Below are 13,933 nucleotides of genomic sequence, written 5' to 3'. Positions count from 1 at the left end.
TGCCCTAATTTTGTTTTTTTCCATCCTCGTTTGTTTTTATCAATCTTGATGGTTGTGTGCGTGCGCGCGCGCTTGTGTGCAGGTACGTTCTCTTCCCTCTCCAGTTGCTCCTCGATGCATCCGTTGCCTGCAGATCACAGCCGCGGCCACTCGGTGCTGGAACCACGCAACTGACATCGCCTTCCGATCCCAGAAGTACACAGCAGCTCTACATCTCTGACAAAATCTCTGAGGGAGTTCTCTCGTGTTTGGAGGAGCTCCTGCTTCGTTGCCCTCTGACGACTTGTTCTCAGGTACTACTTGCCCTTTTTTTTTTTTTTTGAAACTACACTTGTTTTTCTTTAAAACATGGGTTTGGCCACTGCTTGCTTAAAAAAGTTATTGGTAAAAAAAATTTAAAAAAATAATTTGTATCAAAATTCAAGCTGCACATGATAACGAATCTTCTTCACATAAATAATAATACTTTGTGATTAAAATGAGACCAAACTGTAAAAACTTCTAAGACGTAAGAAAACACAAGAATATGTCTGTTAAATATTGTTGCATATCTCTGTAATGGAGATGAAAGAAGACACAATAAGATTACTCCCATCTCTCATACGACAGATGCAGCATTTCAGTTGGTCACGTTCATACAGAGGTGGAAACATGGGAAGGCAGCGGCTCTCATGTCTGGCTCTGTCTTTATCCATGCATTTGGATTGGTAACAAGTAGAGATGGATGACAGCAGATGGCTCTTCATAGTGGCTCTTCATAGACACATTACATAGGATATCACTGATCAAATATCCACAAGACATGGAGAGGGCCAGAAAACCTACCCCGCACGATGAGTCTATTTGGAGATGACCCCATAGAAGCTGGGAGAGGGTAGCCACTCACACTAGAGAATTGAGAGGTGCAAGTACACCTGATTTTTGACATGCATGCAGTTGAGATGCAGAAGCATGTCATCCTTTGATGCCCACCATACCACAAAATTAGAGGTTAAAACACCTTTTTAGAGAGGAATTCGGTTCTCTCTCAAGGGTCATAGAATGAGTTGAGAAATCCTGTAATTTTTTTTAAATTTCCTTTACTAAACTGTTTAAAAAAAGGCAATTTAAACAAAAGGAAGATAATTTTTGTAAACAAACAAGTCATTTGATTTATATAATGAATGGTTTACATATAATAACTAGTTTACAACTTGCTGTTGGTCTCCTAAAACTTCTTTATAAGTCTAGATGGATGCCTCCCCTTTTCTCCAGCTCGATCATCACGAGGACACCAACCCGGTTATCCAGTTAGATCTTCTCAGTCTCTACACCCATTACACATGGATCACAACTTCGGAGCTCCAACCGAAGATGCACTTCTGCAGATCACTTCCTCAGGCTCATTGGGGATGGATTCATCTAGCAGCCCGTCTACTTGAGTGTTTACATGTCCCATGCCACATGGATTGCAATTGGCCAGATACGGGTTTCATCCAACTACCTCAAAGTGGAGACAAGGAGAGTTGAGTGCGTCTTCAAAGGTGGGGAGCTCATACGGAGACCTAGGGAGGACAGGATATGTTGACTATGTCACAAAGAAGTTGAGATGGAGGAGCATTACATATGTTGCTATCGAGTATATTGTGAGATCCAGAGGAGGTTTCACTACGTGTTCCATGAGAGATTTGCCCACTTTCCAGGATCATTGATCTCGTGGACCAGCGTTGCCTAGGGCTTTTCTTGCTTGTGCTGTGCAAAGACAGGGACACTTTCTTGAGAGAGCTTCGGTCCCAGCCAATCAGATCTAATGCTAGCCAACTAGCATTAGCTTCTTCTTAACCGAGGAGGAGGAGGACACCCATATAATGGATCTCGTGGACCCCCCTCGCCTGAGTGGACTTGCCTCGGACCAAGCCTCGACTTTTCAACGTGCCCGTCTCCCCCCGCCCCTCCCCCGTCCCGGTCGACCCTGGCCTTGATCCCCTCATCAGCTCTAGATCCAAGACATGCTCCATTGCCATCGAGCTACCTTTCCTTGCAATGTAGCTGAGGGAGACCTCTTAGCCATACTCATTAGCCTCATACTTGATATTTTGTAGAGTGTTATACCATCTCTTGGGGGTTGATGCTCCTCTCATGTTTCATGTTTCATGCTCTTGGTATCCCACGATGAGATTTCCATGGACAGTTTCGTATCACTGAAGTGTCCCATGATGAGATTTCCGTGGATAGTTTTGTATCACTCAAGTGAGATAGTTTTGAGTTCTATTTCATTTTCCGTTCCATGATGAGATATGCCATGGACATTATTGTGTCACTTTGGTGTCATAGGCCCATTGGGTCTTTAGTAGATGCTTAATATCTCTCTCTCTCTCTCTCTTAGGTAGTGGACACTGAGGTTAGGTACTTAAAAGGTGTTGGAAATTGTGGTGATAGACAGTGTGTTTGCATGAACCTTATGTATGTGCACATGTAGAGGTTTATATGTACGTGTGTGTTCAAAGGTTGTGTGTCCAAATGTTATTTGGTTAGTGGAAATGTAAAAGGTAAAAAGGGTGATTGAGAGATTCTAGGAGTGAATCATGTGATTAGATCTCACGAGGAAGCTATAAATCAATGTATCACAAAGCTCATTTAGATTGCAATCAAGCAATATTTAGATTGCAATCAAGCAATATTTTGAGTACTATTTATACTACCATTTGAGTATATTTAATTGCTCGATTAGTGCTAATTAGATTGCTAATTATCAATCTATTTATGGTGTTTGGTTCTCCGTAGATCCGCTTTCCAATTTGATATCAAAGCGAGGTTAGGAGGATTATTACTTTGATTAGTGTTGGCTAGGCATGATAAGCCAGGTTTAGGTTAGATTAGGGTTCCTCACCGTTGAGAGAGAGAGAGAGAGAGAGAGAGAGAGAGAGAGAGAGAGAGAGAGAGAGAGAGAGAGAGTGCTTCTACTAAGTGAACGACCGCCCTAATTCATAACAAGCTTTTTCTTAGATTAGAGAAAGTAATAGAGGGAGTGAACTTTTGCACTTTTCAAGAGGGTGCCTATGTTGAAGACTCTTGGCAATTGTAGCTTGAAGCAGATCTGCGGCAGCCAAGTCATTTTGCAATATTAACAAGGCGGCAGTTAATTAGCATCTTTTTTGTCCCAACCATAAATGGCTAGCATTGTTCAACATTGAGCAATGCGCCTCACTTTAGTAATAGCATCGATAGCCCATTCAAATTAGTTCCTTTATATTGTTTTGAGTGAGGTGGCAGTGGGCAGCTCCTACATTCAACACTCACACTTGCAGGCCCCTCCTTTCGCCCTTCTTCTTGTCTGAGCGGAGGGTCTTGACATTGCACGTTGTTTCATTCTCAACCATTGCAACGCAAGACTGAAAATGCATAAATATCTCTGATGTTTCCTTCATAGGGTAAATCCAAGGGAACTTGGAGTAGTCATCAATAAATGTGACAAAATATAGACAACCCTCCAAAGATGGAGTCCGCATAGGACCACATACATATACATCACTATATATGAGCTGTAATTTTTGGACAATCCTAACGGAACTATCTCTTGAGAATGGTTTCTTGTGCATTTTGCCCAATATGCATCCCTTACATACATGACCAATTGGTGGGCCAAGGGAGGCATACTTTGAACCATATTATGCTTTTGCAAAAGCATCAAATTGCCAAAGTTTACATGCCCAAATTTGGCGTGCCATAATTCAGCCAAGTTCGTGGCTGACATCCATTATGGTGCTCGACTAGGCATTTATGCAATTAGGGCACTCATCATTAAGGATATGAAGGGTTGCAGAGAGTAGCCAAGGCCTTTGGCAAGCTTTAGTGAAGGGTGGAATTAGCAGGAGACATCTTCCATCAGCAGGAAGGCATCTTCGTCAATAGGTTATGCATGTTGTAGTGTCTTGCATAGCATACAACAAATTTGTGTTTGGGTCTGTATGCAAGGCACGTGGTTATACATCCAACTGCCCAAGCACATGTTGTGCTTCAGCCTACCTCAAAGCAAAGGCGGTGGGATACTAGAGATGCTTAGGCGATGTCTCTGATTGCCTCGTCCATCAAGGGGACAATTATACCGAATATCAGGTCTTGCAAGACCTTGAGAAATGCTTGGGAGACTAGCCACGATGTATCAAGTCTGGAATGAAGCCAGAGTTATGTATTTGAAGAGACAACTGAATATTATGTCCATGAAAGAAGGTGCTTTCATGACATATCATTTGACAAAAAAGATCAAGGATTTCAAGGAGCAACTACTTGGTATTGATGAGGTCATGGAGGATAGACAGTTGGTGTCTACCACTGGAACATGCGTAGAGGAAGCAAGACTTGATTAACACTAATTAATAGATTAAGAAGCACTAATCTTAAAGATCACAATAGAGAAGACTAGAGATGACCTAATCTACTGTATATTGTAAATGATGATTATATACAATGGAATTCTCTCACCTAAGACTATGTCCCAAAGGCATGAAACTTGACAATTAGTAGTCGGTGTAAGACCTCCATGCAAGGCAACCAAGGTCTCTGTTTCTAGTCTCATGCAAAAAAACGCGAGAGAGAAGAAGATGAACTCAAGAATAGAAAAAATAAACCTAGCTTGGCATACCATGTTTAACCACCCAACCATTATATATACCAGTGACCTCAGGCGTCCTGTGTGTACCCACACACCATACTTACGCGCCCCTTGTGTCCCAGTTGGTACCCCCATGCTATAGATCACTGGGTCTTTGGCCTACAACCTTCACCCACGAACGTTACTTATTAACACTTATTATTATAAGCGATGATATACAATAGTATGCTGTTGTCCCATGCAACATCTACGTGTCCCACACATTATTAGCGTGTAAATCCCATGTAACAATGTTAGCGTCCCATGTGTAAGGGTTGTAACATTCTTTCTCCCTCTTAGGAATCATTGTCCTCGTCGCCAATTGAGGATAACGCTTTCGAAACTGAAATTCCATTTCCCAAGTTGCATTTGTCAAGGGATGTCCTTTCCAATTTACAAGGAACTCGCGAAGAGTACGATTTCGCAATCATCTTTCTCTTTGTTCCTAGATATCTCTAGTCCATGGTCTTCTTGATCAAGTTCTTGCAAAGCAATCATACCATCAACTAAATTATCACCGTCGTGAAGATAATGCTTCAATCGACTCACATGAAATACTGGGTGGACATGACAGTCTTGTGGTAAGTCTAACTTATAAGCCACATCTCCGACTCGTTTCAAAATCGTCCACAGTCCACAATATCTAGGCGATAACTTAGTAGATTTACCCGCATGAAGTGTTTCTGTTCTCCAAGGAACAAGTAGAAACACTTTCTCCCCTTCTTTGAAAGAACGAACTATCTGTCACATGCATCCCGCACTTGGATGCCACGTAGACATATCTGTACAGAAGGTGCAGGACCTGGGTTGAAAACTGGTCCCATGTGAGCTCAGTCCAGGACGAGTCAGCCACCAGGGTCCCACTCTAGTCGTCTGAGGTCAAGTGTGCATTGTCCTGCACATGAAACAGTGCCAGTCCGCGTTGTGTGTCTCCCTCTGGAATGATGTCAATGGTTCTATGTATCTGGTATGATATTGGATGTCAGACCACTGTGTAGACAAGTAGGGTTTTCATATATGAAAGGGGCCAGCCCATAGGGCTACCCCATGGGCATGGGGGAGGTGTAGAACCACTCCCATAGGGGCCAAGAAGGCTGTGGCTGTGCCCACCAGCCATGGGATAGCCATGGAAGGGCGGCTCCTGGACAGGCAGCCGACAGGGTACACAGCCCCTAGAGGACTGTAGGCCAGGTGTGGGGCAGCCCACACAGGCTGCCCAGTAGCCAGAATGAGAGGCGCATGGTGGCCAGCACCTATTGGTGTGATAAGCAAGCTTTTTTTAGCATTAAATGCTATTTATTCAGGTCGTGAGACTTATTTTAGATAGCCGACTGGTTTTAGACAGCCGACCAGCATCCTAGAGGGGTATGTTTCGTTAATCAAGAAGGTTCAGGTGTCGTGTTGTGCAAAGTGTGTATTTACCGTGTGCTACACGCACGCAAGACTAGCTTCGAGGTTGGGGAAGCTTGGAGCTAGGCAGGCTGATTGGTGAGCTGAGTTAGGGATAGACTAACGGGCGGGAACCCAAGTATGGACGGGCGGGCACCTGATGATCGGCCAAGAACCTATAAAAGGGTGGTCAAGGTTAGTTATTAGTCATGTAGAGTCTTGCGTGACTTGTGAGAGCTCTATGGTAGGGAGCCTGGATCTAGTGCAGATGTGCACCTGCTTCATGCAGCCGAGGCCGGCAGCAATCTCGAGGCCCGCGAGGGTAGCTTCGTGGCGGTATGGGACATCACGAGGTAGAGATTGGTCGGTACGTCCATCTAGTTAGCTCAGCTCGTGGCTCGGTGGGGACAGCCAAGTTTTGTGGGCTTGCCCACGACTGTCGTGGTTGGGAGGTGAGTCAGGCCTGCACCCCCTTCTTGTTTGTTTGGTCTGTTTGCAGGTTTCGAGTCTTGTATCAGGAGCGTTCTACGAGGAGATCTTATGGGGATTTGACATCAGGTTCAGTCTTTTATTTCAGTTTTGCATCATTCTAATAAAAGCAAATACACCATTCGTGGTGGGGGCTCTAAAGAGGGTATTCGGGACCCAATACTGTGTCCTCTTCTCCCCCTCCTCTCTCTCTCTCTCTCTCTCTCTCTCTATTTTTTTGCACATCTACAATCAGTTTTGTGCGTTAATATCGTCCCGATAAGTGTGCTATTTTTCCGAGCATTGAAGTTACCGATCTCCCTTGAAGCTTTTGCATGTTACAGTGGTATCAGAGCCTACTTCAAGTGTAAAGATTCAACAAGAAACCAGAATTTTTCCTTGCTCGTGTGGTTGGTTTTTAAACTCCAGTGGACTACCCCTTTCGGAGTGACTCCTGTCCCTCGAAGGACTGAATCGCATCCTTGTTAAAAAGGGAAGGGTGGCGGAATTCGACGTGCCGTGTGCATCCGGGACGAGCTCCTGCAGGGCATCTATGCCTAGAGGCCCTTGGCCATTCAACAGCGCGCTATTCGTCCCATCATCCAGAACCGCGATGTCATCGCCCAGGCCCAGTTCGGCATCAGCAAGACCTCCATGATCGCTCTCGCCGTCTGCCAGATCATTGACATGTACGTCAGAGAGTTCTCTATTTTTCTCTCTATGGGATACACGTGGGCTGGTTGTAGGAGAATAGAGATAGGCTCTCTCTTTCTCTCTCTCTCTCTCTCTCTCTCATCGTGAATTTGCAGGCTTTTGTTGAAAAGACTTGGATACAGCAAATCAAGCTACATATACACGGGATGATGTTCATGGAAGAGATGTGTTGTTCCTCTTCGTCTTGAACTTATGTGTATTCAGGGGTTGCTTGACACGTCTTCTATCTTTCTCTCAATGAGTTATGGAAAAAGCACAGGGTATTGCCGTGGAAATCAGCCCTAGTTTTGGCACCGTGATTGGATGGTGTATCTGTGGGTTTCTCATGGAAACAGGACATTGGTCTTCGAGAGGAAACATGACTTTGGTTTCGAGGAAATAGACCTATGGTTTATGGGATACAAGTCTTTGGTTTATCGGATACAGGTCTTTGGTTTCATGTGGAAAGCATGTCTTTGGATTCATGTGAAGAGGTTGTAGTTTTCTTGAGGTTACATGCAAGCTGTGGCTATAGGGAAAGAAATGTGATATGGTACAGCCCTATTGCCTTTTGGGAAAAGGTTTGAAGGATCCGTGGTAGAGATGGAGAAGACCTTTGGAAAGCAGGGAGGTGTTGTACAGGTGTGGCTTCTCTATGGTATGGTGTGCTATAATAACGAGAGTTCTCTTTTGGAAGTCCTGGGTGAAACTATAAGGGATCCTGTTGGTGGAGGATTCTACAAGTTGTACTTTGTACTCAAATTTAATCAAGTAAAGAAATACTGAAGGGGCGCCATTGCAATTTGGGGCCAATCGGTGCCCGTGTACTGTTTACAGGAGCACTCTAGCTCCCCCTGTTTGTTTTCCTTTTTTAGGTCCTCAAAGGTGTTGAAGTGTTATATATGCGAGTGTTTGTTTCACCGCTTGTCAAATTTCTGAAGGCCGGTTTCATGGTTCCGTTGCCGGGACATCGTCGACTTTCTCAAGGAGGTGAGCCCGTGGTTGTCACATCAAAAGCTTCAACATGTGTAAAGTGAAAAGGAAGTGCAGGAGACAGTGCAGGATTATGTGTCTTTGCCTATATGAGGTGAAGAGAAAAAGCTAGAGATGAAGCTCAGGAGAAAAGACACCAAGGATAAGAAGTAGTCGGACAGGAACAAGAAGCAGTTGAAGTGTTACGGTGCAAAACTTGGGTTGAAGGCTATGGTTTTTGACACTTTGTCGCCAGTGGTATTTTCACGGAGGCTTCATGGGTTCAGAAGGTAGCTTCTTTCTATGTTTAGCAGCGGTGATCTACTATGCTTCATTAGGGACTTGTGCTTACTACTTGGGTGGAGTGCAAGCAGGTTTTGGGTGCCTGAGGATGTATCAGATGAGGCTTAGACAGAAGCGAAGGAACTTGATGAGGTTCTTATTCCCGAGCAGATACTGGCACACAAGGAAGAAGGTACAAGGTAAAGTTTCCCGTCGCTATCTTGTGAAGTTCACCGATGGATGCGAAGTGGATGGAGGAGGGTGACTTAGCAGATTCACCTAAGGTATTGTAGCTTTATCATGATGTCTTTGAATTGGAGCCAACTCTTGTTATGGCTCATTCAGGTTCAGCAGAGCATGGGTCTGGAGTATTGCCTGATGCTCAAGAGCGGGGTAGCACCTCCATTCCCTTGTTACAGATAGGCTCAGTTTTCATCTAGGAGTGGCTTGGTGACATCTTTGTATTCACGTGAAGGTACTGGAGGCTGACAATACATTTGCTTATGGGACTAATATGATATTGTGTACTAGTCACATGAGATGGTAAAGTTGAGTATGGTTCACAGTCGGCCGCACCTTGAACTATAACTGCAACTATGGATAACTCTATGGAGGGCATAAGTCTTGTGAGCAGTCCTAGAGTTGGTTTGCTTCATGGATATATGGATCGAACTCTATTTGTGCATACACTTATTGAGGTATTATTGTATTTTGGTGCCATTGAATCCTGGTACCCTTGAGAATACATGGGTAATACTATGAATTGAGTGGTGTGATGCAGTATATTGGTATGATACATCAAGTACTTTATTATGTTCATGGATGCATCATTGAGTGTGACTCGTGCGGGATGGCCATGAGACATATGTGGGAAGTACGTAGTGGATGTGGTTGTTTGGATGCATTGAGTGCTTTCATATGCTCATGGTGTACCATCAGTCATCACGGGTCTTGCGGGATGCCCACGGGCGTAAGGCTTGCGAGCATCTCTGAGACTGTTATTTTAGAGTAGGTAGAGCATCTTGAGGAGCATATTGTTTGCGAATGCCTATATGTGTCATGCATATGTGTGTCATATGTAGAATGATGCATGGTTTTGTTTTTGGCTAACACAGGTTACGTGTTTCCACTTGGTTTTAGACTTTTGTTGCAGGTTCTGAAGGAACAAGCAAGAGTTGTTTGTCACTTTGATGTGACGGTGTGGCCATATTGTGCAGGATGATTGTTTCATCACCTAGATGCACTTGAGGGCCATTGCTTTTGTCATATGGGGACTTTTTGCTCATAAGATGCCTTAGTGTGTCATTGAGTGCAATCGAGGACGCTTGCTATTTTTCAAGAGGGGGGTATGTTACGACCCTGTGTTTTCCTCTGGATAGTAGGCAGGTGGGCACGGGCACGGGATGGACAGTGTGAATGGCAGCCGTTTGGATTTGAGAAGGAAACCCGTGTGTGGATAGCCCCAAGTGTGAAGAGGACAAAAGGATTTTAAAGTTTATAAGGTTTTAAAATCTTTGATGATAAACTAATAATTTTTATTTGGAGGATGTGCTTTTGCTATTGCTTTTAGTTTTTGACAGGGCACGGGCACGGGATGGACAGTGTGAATGGCAGCCGTTTGGATTTGAGAAGGAAACCCGTATGTGGATAGCCCCAAGTGTGAAGAGGACAAAAGGATTTTAAAGTTTATAAGGTTTTAAAATCCTTGATGATAAACTAATAATTTTTATTTGGAGGATGTGCTTTTGCTATTGCTTTTAGTTTTTGGAGAAAAGCGAACTGAATCGCATCCTTATTAAAAAGGGAAGGGTGGCGGAATTCAACGTGTCGTGTGGTGTGTGGGGGCGCTTTCTCTCCTTGTATGGCTGGTCGCCAGAGAGCACAAGTGATGTATAGAGCTTCAACGCAGGTAGCACTGGACAGAGAGAGCAGGGGTCAGTGTTTTTGTTTGATTTCCTTCGGCTATGGCAAGCACTGCTGCAGGTGGTGGTTCAGGCGGGGCGATGGCCTCTGTGGTACCGCGCAACAGGACAATGGCGGAGACGGGGCGTCGGCAGACGACGATGGCATGGCCTTCGAGACAAACCTTGACGTGAAGGTGTACAGCAGCTTCGACGCGATGGGCATCTGGGACGAGCTCCTGCGGGGCATCTACACCTACGGCTTCGAGAGGCCCTCGGCCATTCAGCAGCTCACTATCCGTCCCATCATCCAGAACTGCGATGTCATCGCCCAGGCCCAGTTCGGCACCAGCAAGACCTCCATGATCGCTCTCGCCGTCTGCCAGATCATCGACACCTACCTCAGAGAGTTACTACAGTCTATGGTTCACGCCATGAAAGGTGAAATGGTTCACGTGGGCTGGTTGCAGGAGAATAGAGATAGGTTTTCTCTCTCTCTCTCTCTCTCTCTCTCTCTCTCTCTCTCTCATCGTGAATTTGCAGGCCCTGTTGAAGAGACTGGATACAGAAGATCAAGCTACATATACACGGGATGATGTTCATGGAAGAGATGTGTTGTTCCTCTTCGTCTTGAACTTATGTGTGTTCAGGGGTTGCTTAACACGTCTTCTATCTTTCTCTCTATGAGTTATGGAAAAAGCACAGGGTATTGCCGTGGAAATCAGCCCTAGTTTTGGCACCGTGATTGGATGGTTTATCTGTGGGTTTCTCATGGAAACAGGACATTGGTCTTCGAGAGGAAACAGGAGTTTGGTTTCCGAGGCTACATGCAAGCTGTGGCTATAGGGAAGGACATGTGATATGGTACAGCCCTGCTGCTGTTTGGGAAAAGATTTGAAGGATCCATGGTAGAGATGGAGAAGACCTTTGGAAAGCAGGAAGGTGTTGTACAGTGTGTCTTCTCTATGGTATGCTGTGCTATAATAACGAGAGTTCTCTTTTGGAAGTCCAGGGTGAAACTATAAGGGATCCTGTTGGTGGAGGATTCTACAAGTTGTACTTTGTACTCAAATTTAATCAAGTAAAGAAATACTGCAAGGGGCGCCATTGCGATTTGGGGCCAATCGGTGTCTGTGTACTGTTTAAAGGAGCACTCTAGCTCCCCCTGTTTGTTTTCCTTTTTTAGGTCCTCAAAGGTGTTGAAGTGTTTTATGTGCGAGTGTTTGTTTCACCGCCCGTCAAATTTCTGAAGGCTGGTTTCAGAGAAGATTTGGACAGGGCCATTTTTATCTCTAGAGGAGTCCCTAAACCTATCACCCTAGATGTACTGCCCGTATTTGTGCAAGGACGGTCCCTTAGTCATAAACACTACGTTGGGAGACCTTTGGCATCGCATTACCTATGCAGACTCTTTTTTGGAGACAATTGGGAGATCCAACTGGGAGAGACACATCTCCATGTTTTGGTTTCTCAAGTACTGTGGACTCCTCCCCCCACAACCTGCCATCACATTCAAGCTTGAAGTTCCATAGTTTGTAAGTGAAAAGAAAAAAAAAACGTAATTTATCGTCATGTTTTGGTTCCTACGAGGAAGGAATTGGACCGTTACATTCCTCATGGAGATAATGGCAAAAGGAGAGCCAACATTGGTGAGGAGGATGCACTTCCATGACCTATTTTCATCATCGTTTTTACACTCGTAGCTACCTAATTGACACCTGGCCTTTCCACCCTTGCTGTCCATTCTTGGGCGTACTGGATGTCCAAACAGGCAGACGCACACCTTGTCCTTCAGGTGTGGGTGTGCCTGTGGGTGTGTTACATAAATGTTGGCATGTCGGAGCATCGAGATAGGTGACAATACATGGCCTATTGATAGACGAAGGCACAAATTAGGGAAAAGAAGTCCTTGGATGCAAAATTGAAGACAAAGGTGTTTGAGAGAGGTGACATTTTGAAGGAGATAGGTGACAACACATGGCCTCTCAATAGACTAAGGCACACAGTCATTTGATGCAAAACTGAAGACAAAGTTGTTTGAGAGAGGTGACATTGTGAAGGAGTTTGATACCCGTCATGACAAGTGGATTGGTCACGGTGGTTTGGCCCATACTGTGTGAGGGAGGCACACTATGATAATGGCTCCTATGATAATGGCTCCTATGAATTGGAGGATATTAACGGGACATACTCACATTGGGTGAATCATGATAAGTTGGCGTTATTTCACGCACGTGGATCTTGATGGGATGCTGGCAAACTCTCTCTCTCTCCCCCCCCCCCCCCCCCCCCCCCCGCGCGCGCGCGCGCGCGCGCGCCGCAATGCGGGAAAAATATCTTTACAGCCAAAATGGCTAAGTACAAACTCGGCCCCACATGGGGAGCGAGAGTCAAGACGCATAAAAAGGGCGGGGAGGATGCTTCTCTCCTCTAGTTGGCCGCTCTAGGAGAAGGCTATCTCATACAATGGGGGGAGGGGGAAACAGCCATATAGGTGGTCTATAGTGCCAAGTGGGCTCAAGCCTCAACATCATTGTTAGTGAGAAAGGAACCGTGACACCAGCTCCTCAAGAAGGCCTCCCGATGCTTCGGGATGCAGACAAACTCGTGAGGATAGAGTTCCATTTTGGTTTGGGGTAGATGTATTCCTCTTTTTAAGGCTTCTTTGTTGCAATGCATGCTATATATGTGTGGTAATTATCCATGTGGAACCTGATATTTGGCATGCCAATAATGCTCACCGGGAAGGGGCTTGGCAGCTGATGCTTCCCAAGAGAGAGCTACATGACATTTTATGCTATGCATGGTGGAGTTGTGAAGCTTTGTAAGTATAAAGTCCAAATTTTACTCTTGTTTCTTGTTAGGTAGCTGCTAGGTGACTTGTATACATTTTCTTATTGATCATGTATATATATATATGTCCAAGGTGTGTGGGAAAGGCTTACAGAAATCAACTCATTAAGCATTTGTACATCAGATGAGTGTGTTGCTGAGAAAGTTGACTGCAGCAGCAATGCGGTCACCAGATGAAGCCTCTGAGGAATTCCGTCATGCGGCTGTGAAGAGTCTGAAGGGATTGATAGCAGGGTTAAGGCCATGCAGGAGGTCTTTCTGTAGTTGTAAGTCAAGTGCTCTGCCTCATCACACCATATTTGGCAAAGGATCTCTCAAAGCAGACCTAGTACCTACTCTCAGCACTCCACCAGAAAACACAGGAAGAGAGGCAGTCGAAGAAACAGCAGATGGAACTGAAGAGTGCTTGATTGAATTTTTCCAGTCAGAAAATATGTCAGCAGCTGTTGGACATTTGCTATCGCTTTTTCTTCAGGTATCCCGGTGGGCCAGCTGCATTCCTCTTGTATTCAAAGTATTTGCATGTTGCAGAATTCCTTAATTTATTGAATACTGTATTGGTTTTTGGTGGTTTCAGATTTCAGAGACGGAAGCTTCAAAGGGAGGAACTGGTAGTGCTAAGCTGAGGATTGATGCTCTCTCAACTCTTCGTATCTTACTTTTCAAGGTGATTGGTTTTTTACTGTATTAAATGCATTGATCTTGATTGTGAACTCATTTGCTGACCAACTAAGTGGGCCCAGGA

The 13,933-nt window shown here is 44.9% G+C and overlaps 1 protein-coding gene across 3 annotated transcripts in view; it reads left to right on the top strand.

Moving 5' to 3' along the window:
* Window positions 1–13,933, top strand: part of LOC147616903 (ARM repeat superfamily protein) — a 48,167-nt gene that overhangs the window by 387 nt on the left and 33,847 nt on the right. For all 3 annotated transcript variants that reach the window (XR_015262355.1, XM_086776542.1, XM_086776541.1), the window contains exons 2-4: window positions 83–293; window positions 13,313–13,663; window positions 13,766–13,855. Coding sequence is in view for 2 of the 3 variants with exons in the window: in XM_086776542.1 (XP_086632668.1) it covers window positions 83–293; window positions 13,313–13,663; window positions 13,766–13,855 (652 nt within the window). In the remaining variant the exon portion in view is untranslated. The remainder of the gene's footprint in view (window positions 1–82; window positions 294–13,312; window positions 13,664–13,765; window positions 13,856–13,933) is intronic.

This window comes from Cibotium barometz, chromosome 37 (assembly GCF_041138505.1).
Source record: "Cibotium barometz isolate CiBa-2024 chromosome 37, ASM4113850v1, whole genome shotgun sequence".
NCBI lineage: Eukaryota > Viridiplantae > Streptophyta > Polypodiopsida > Cyatheales > Cibotiaceae > Cibotium > Cibotium barometz.
This window is presented reverse-complemented; position numbering and strand designations above follow the sequence as displayed.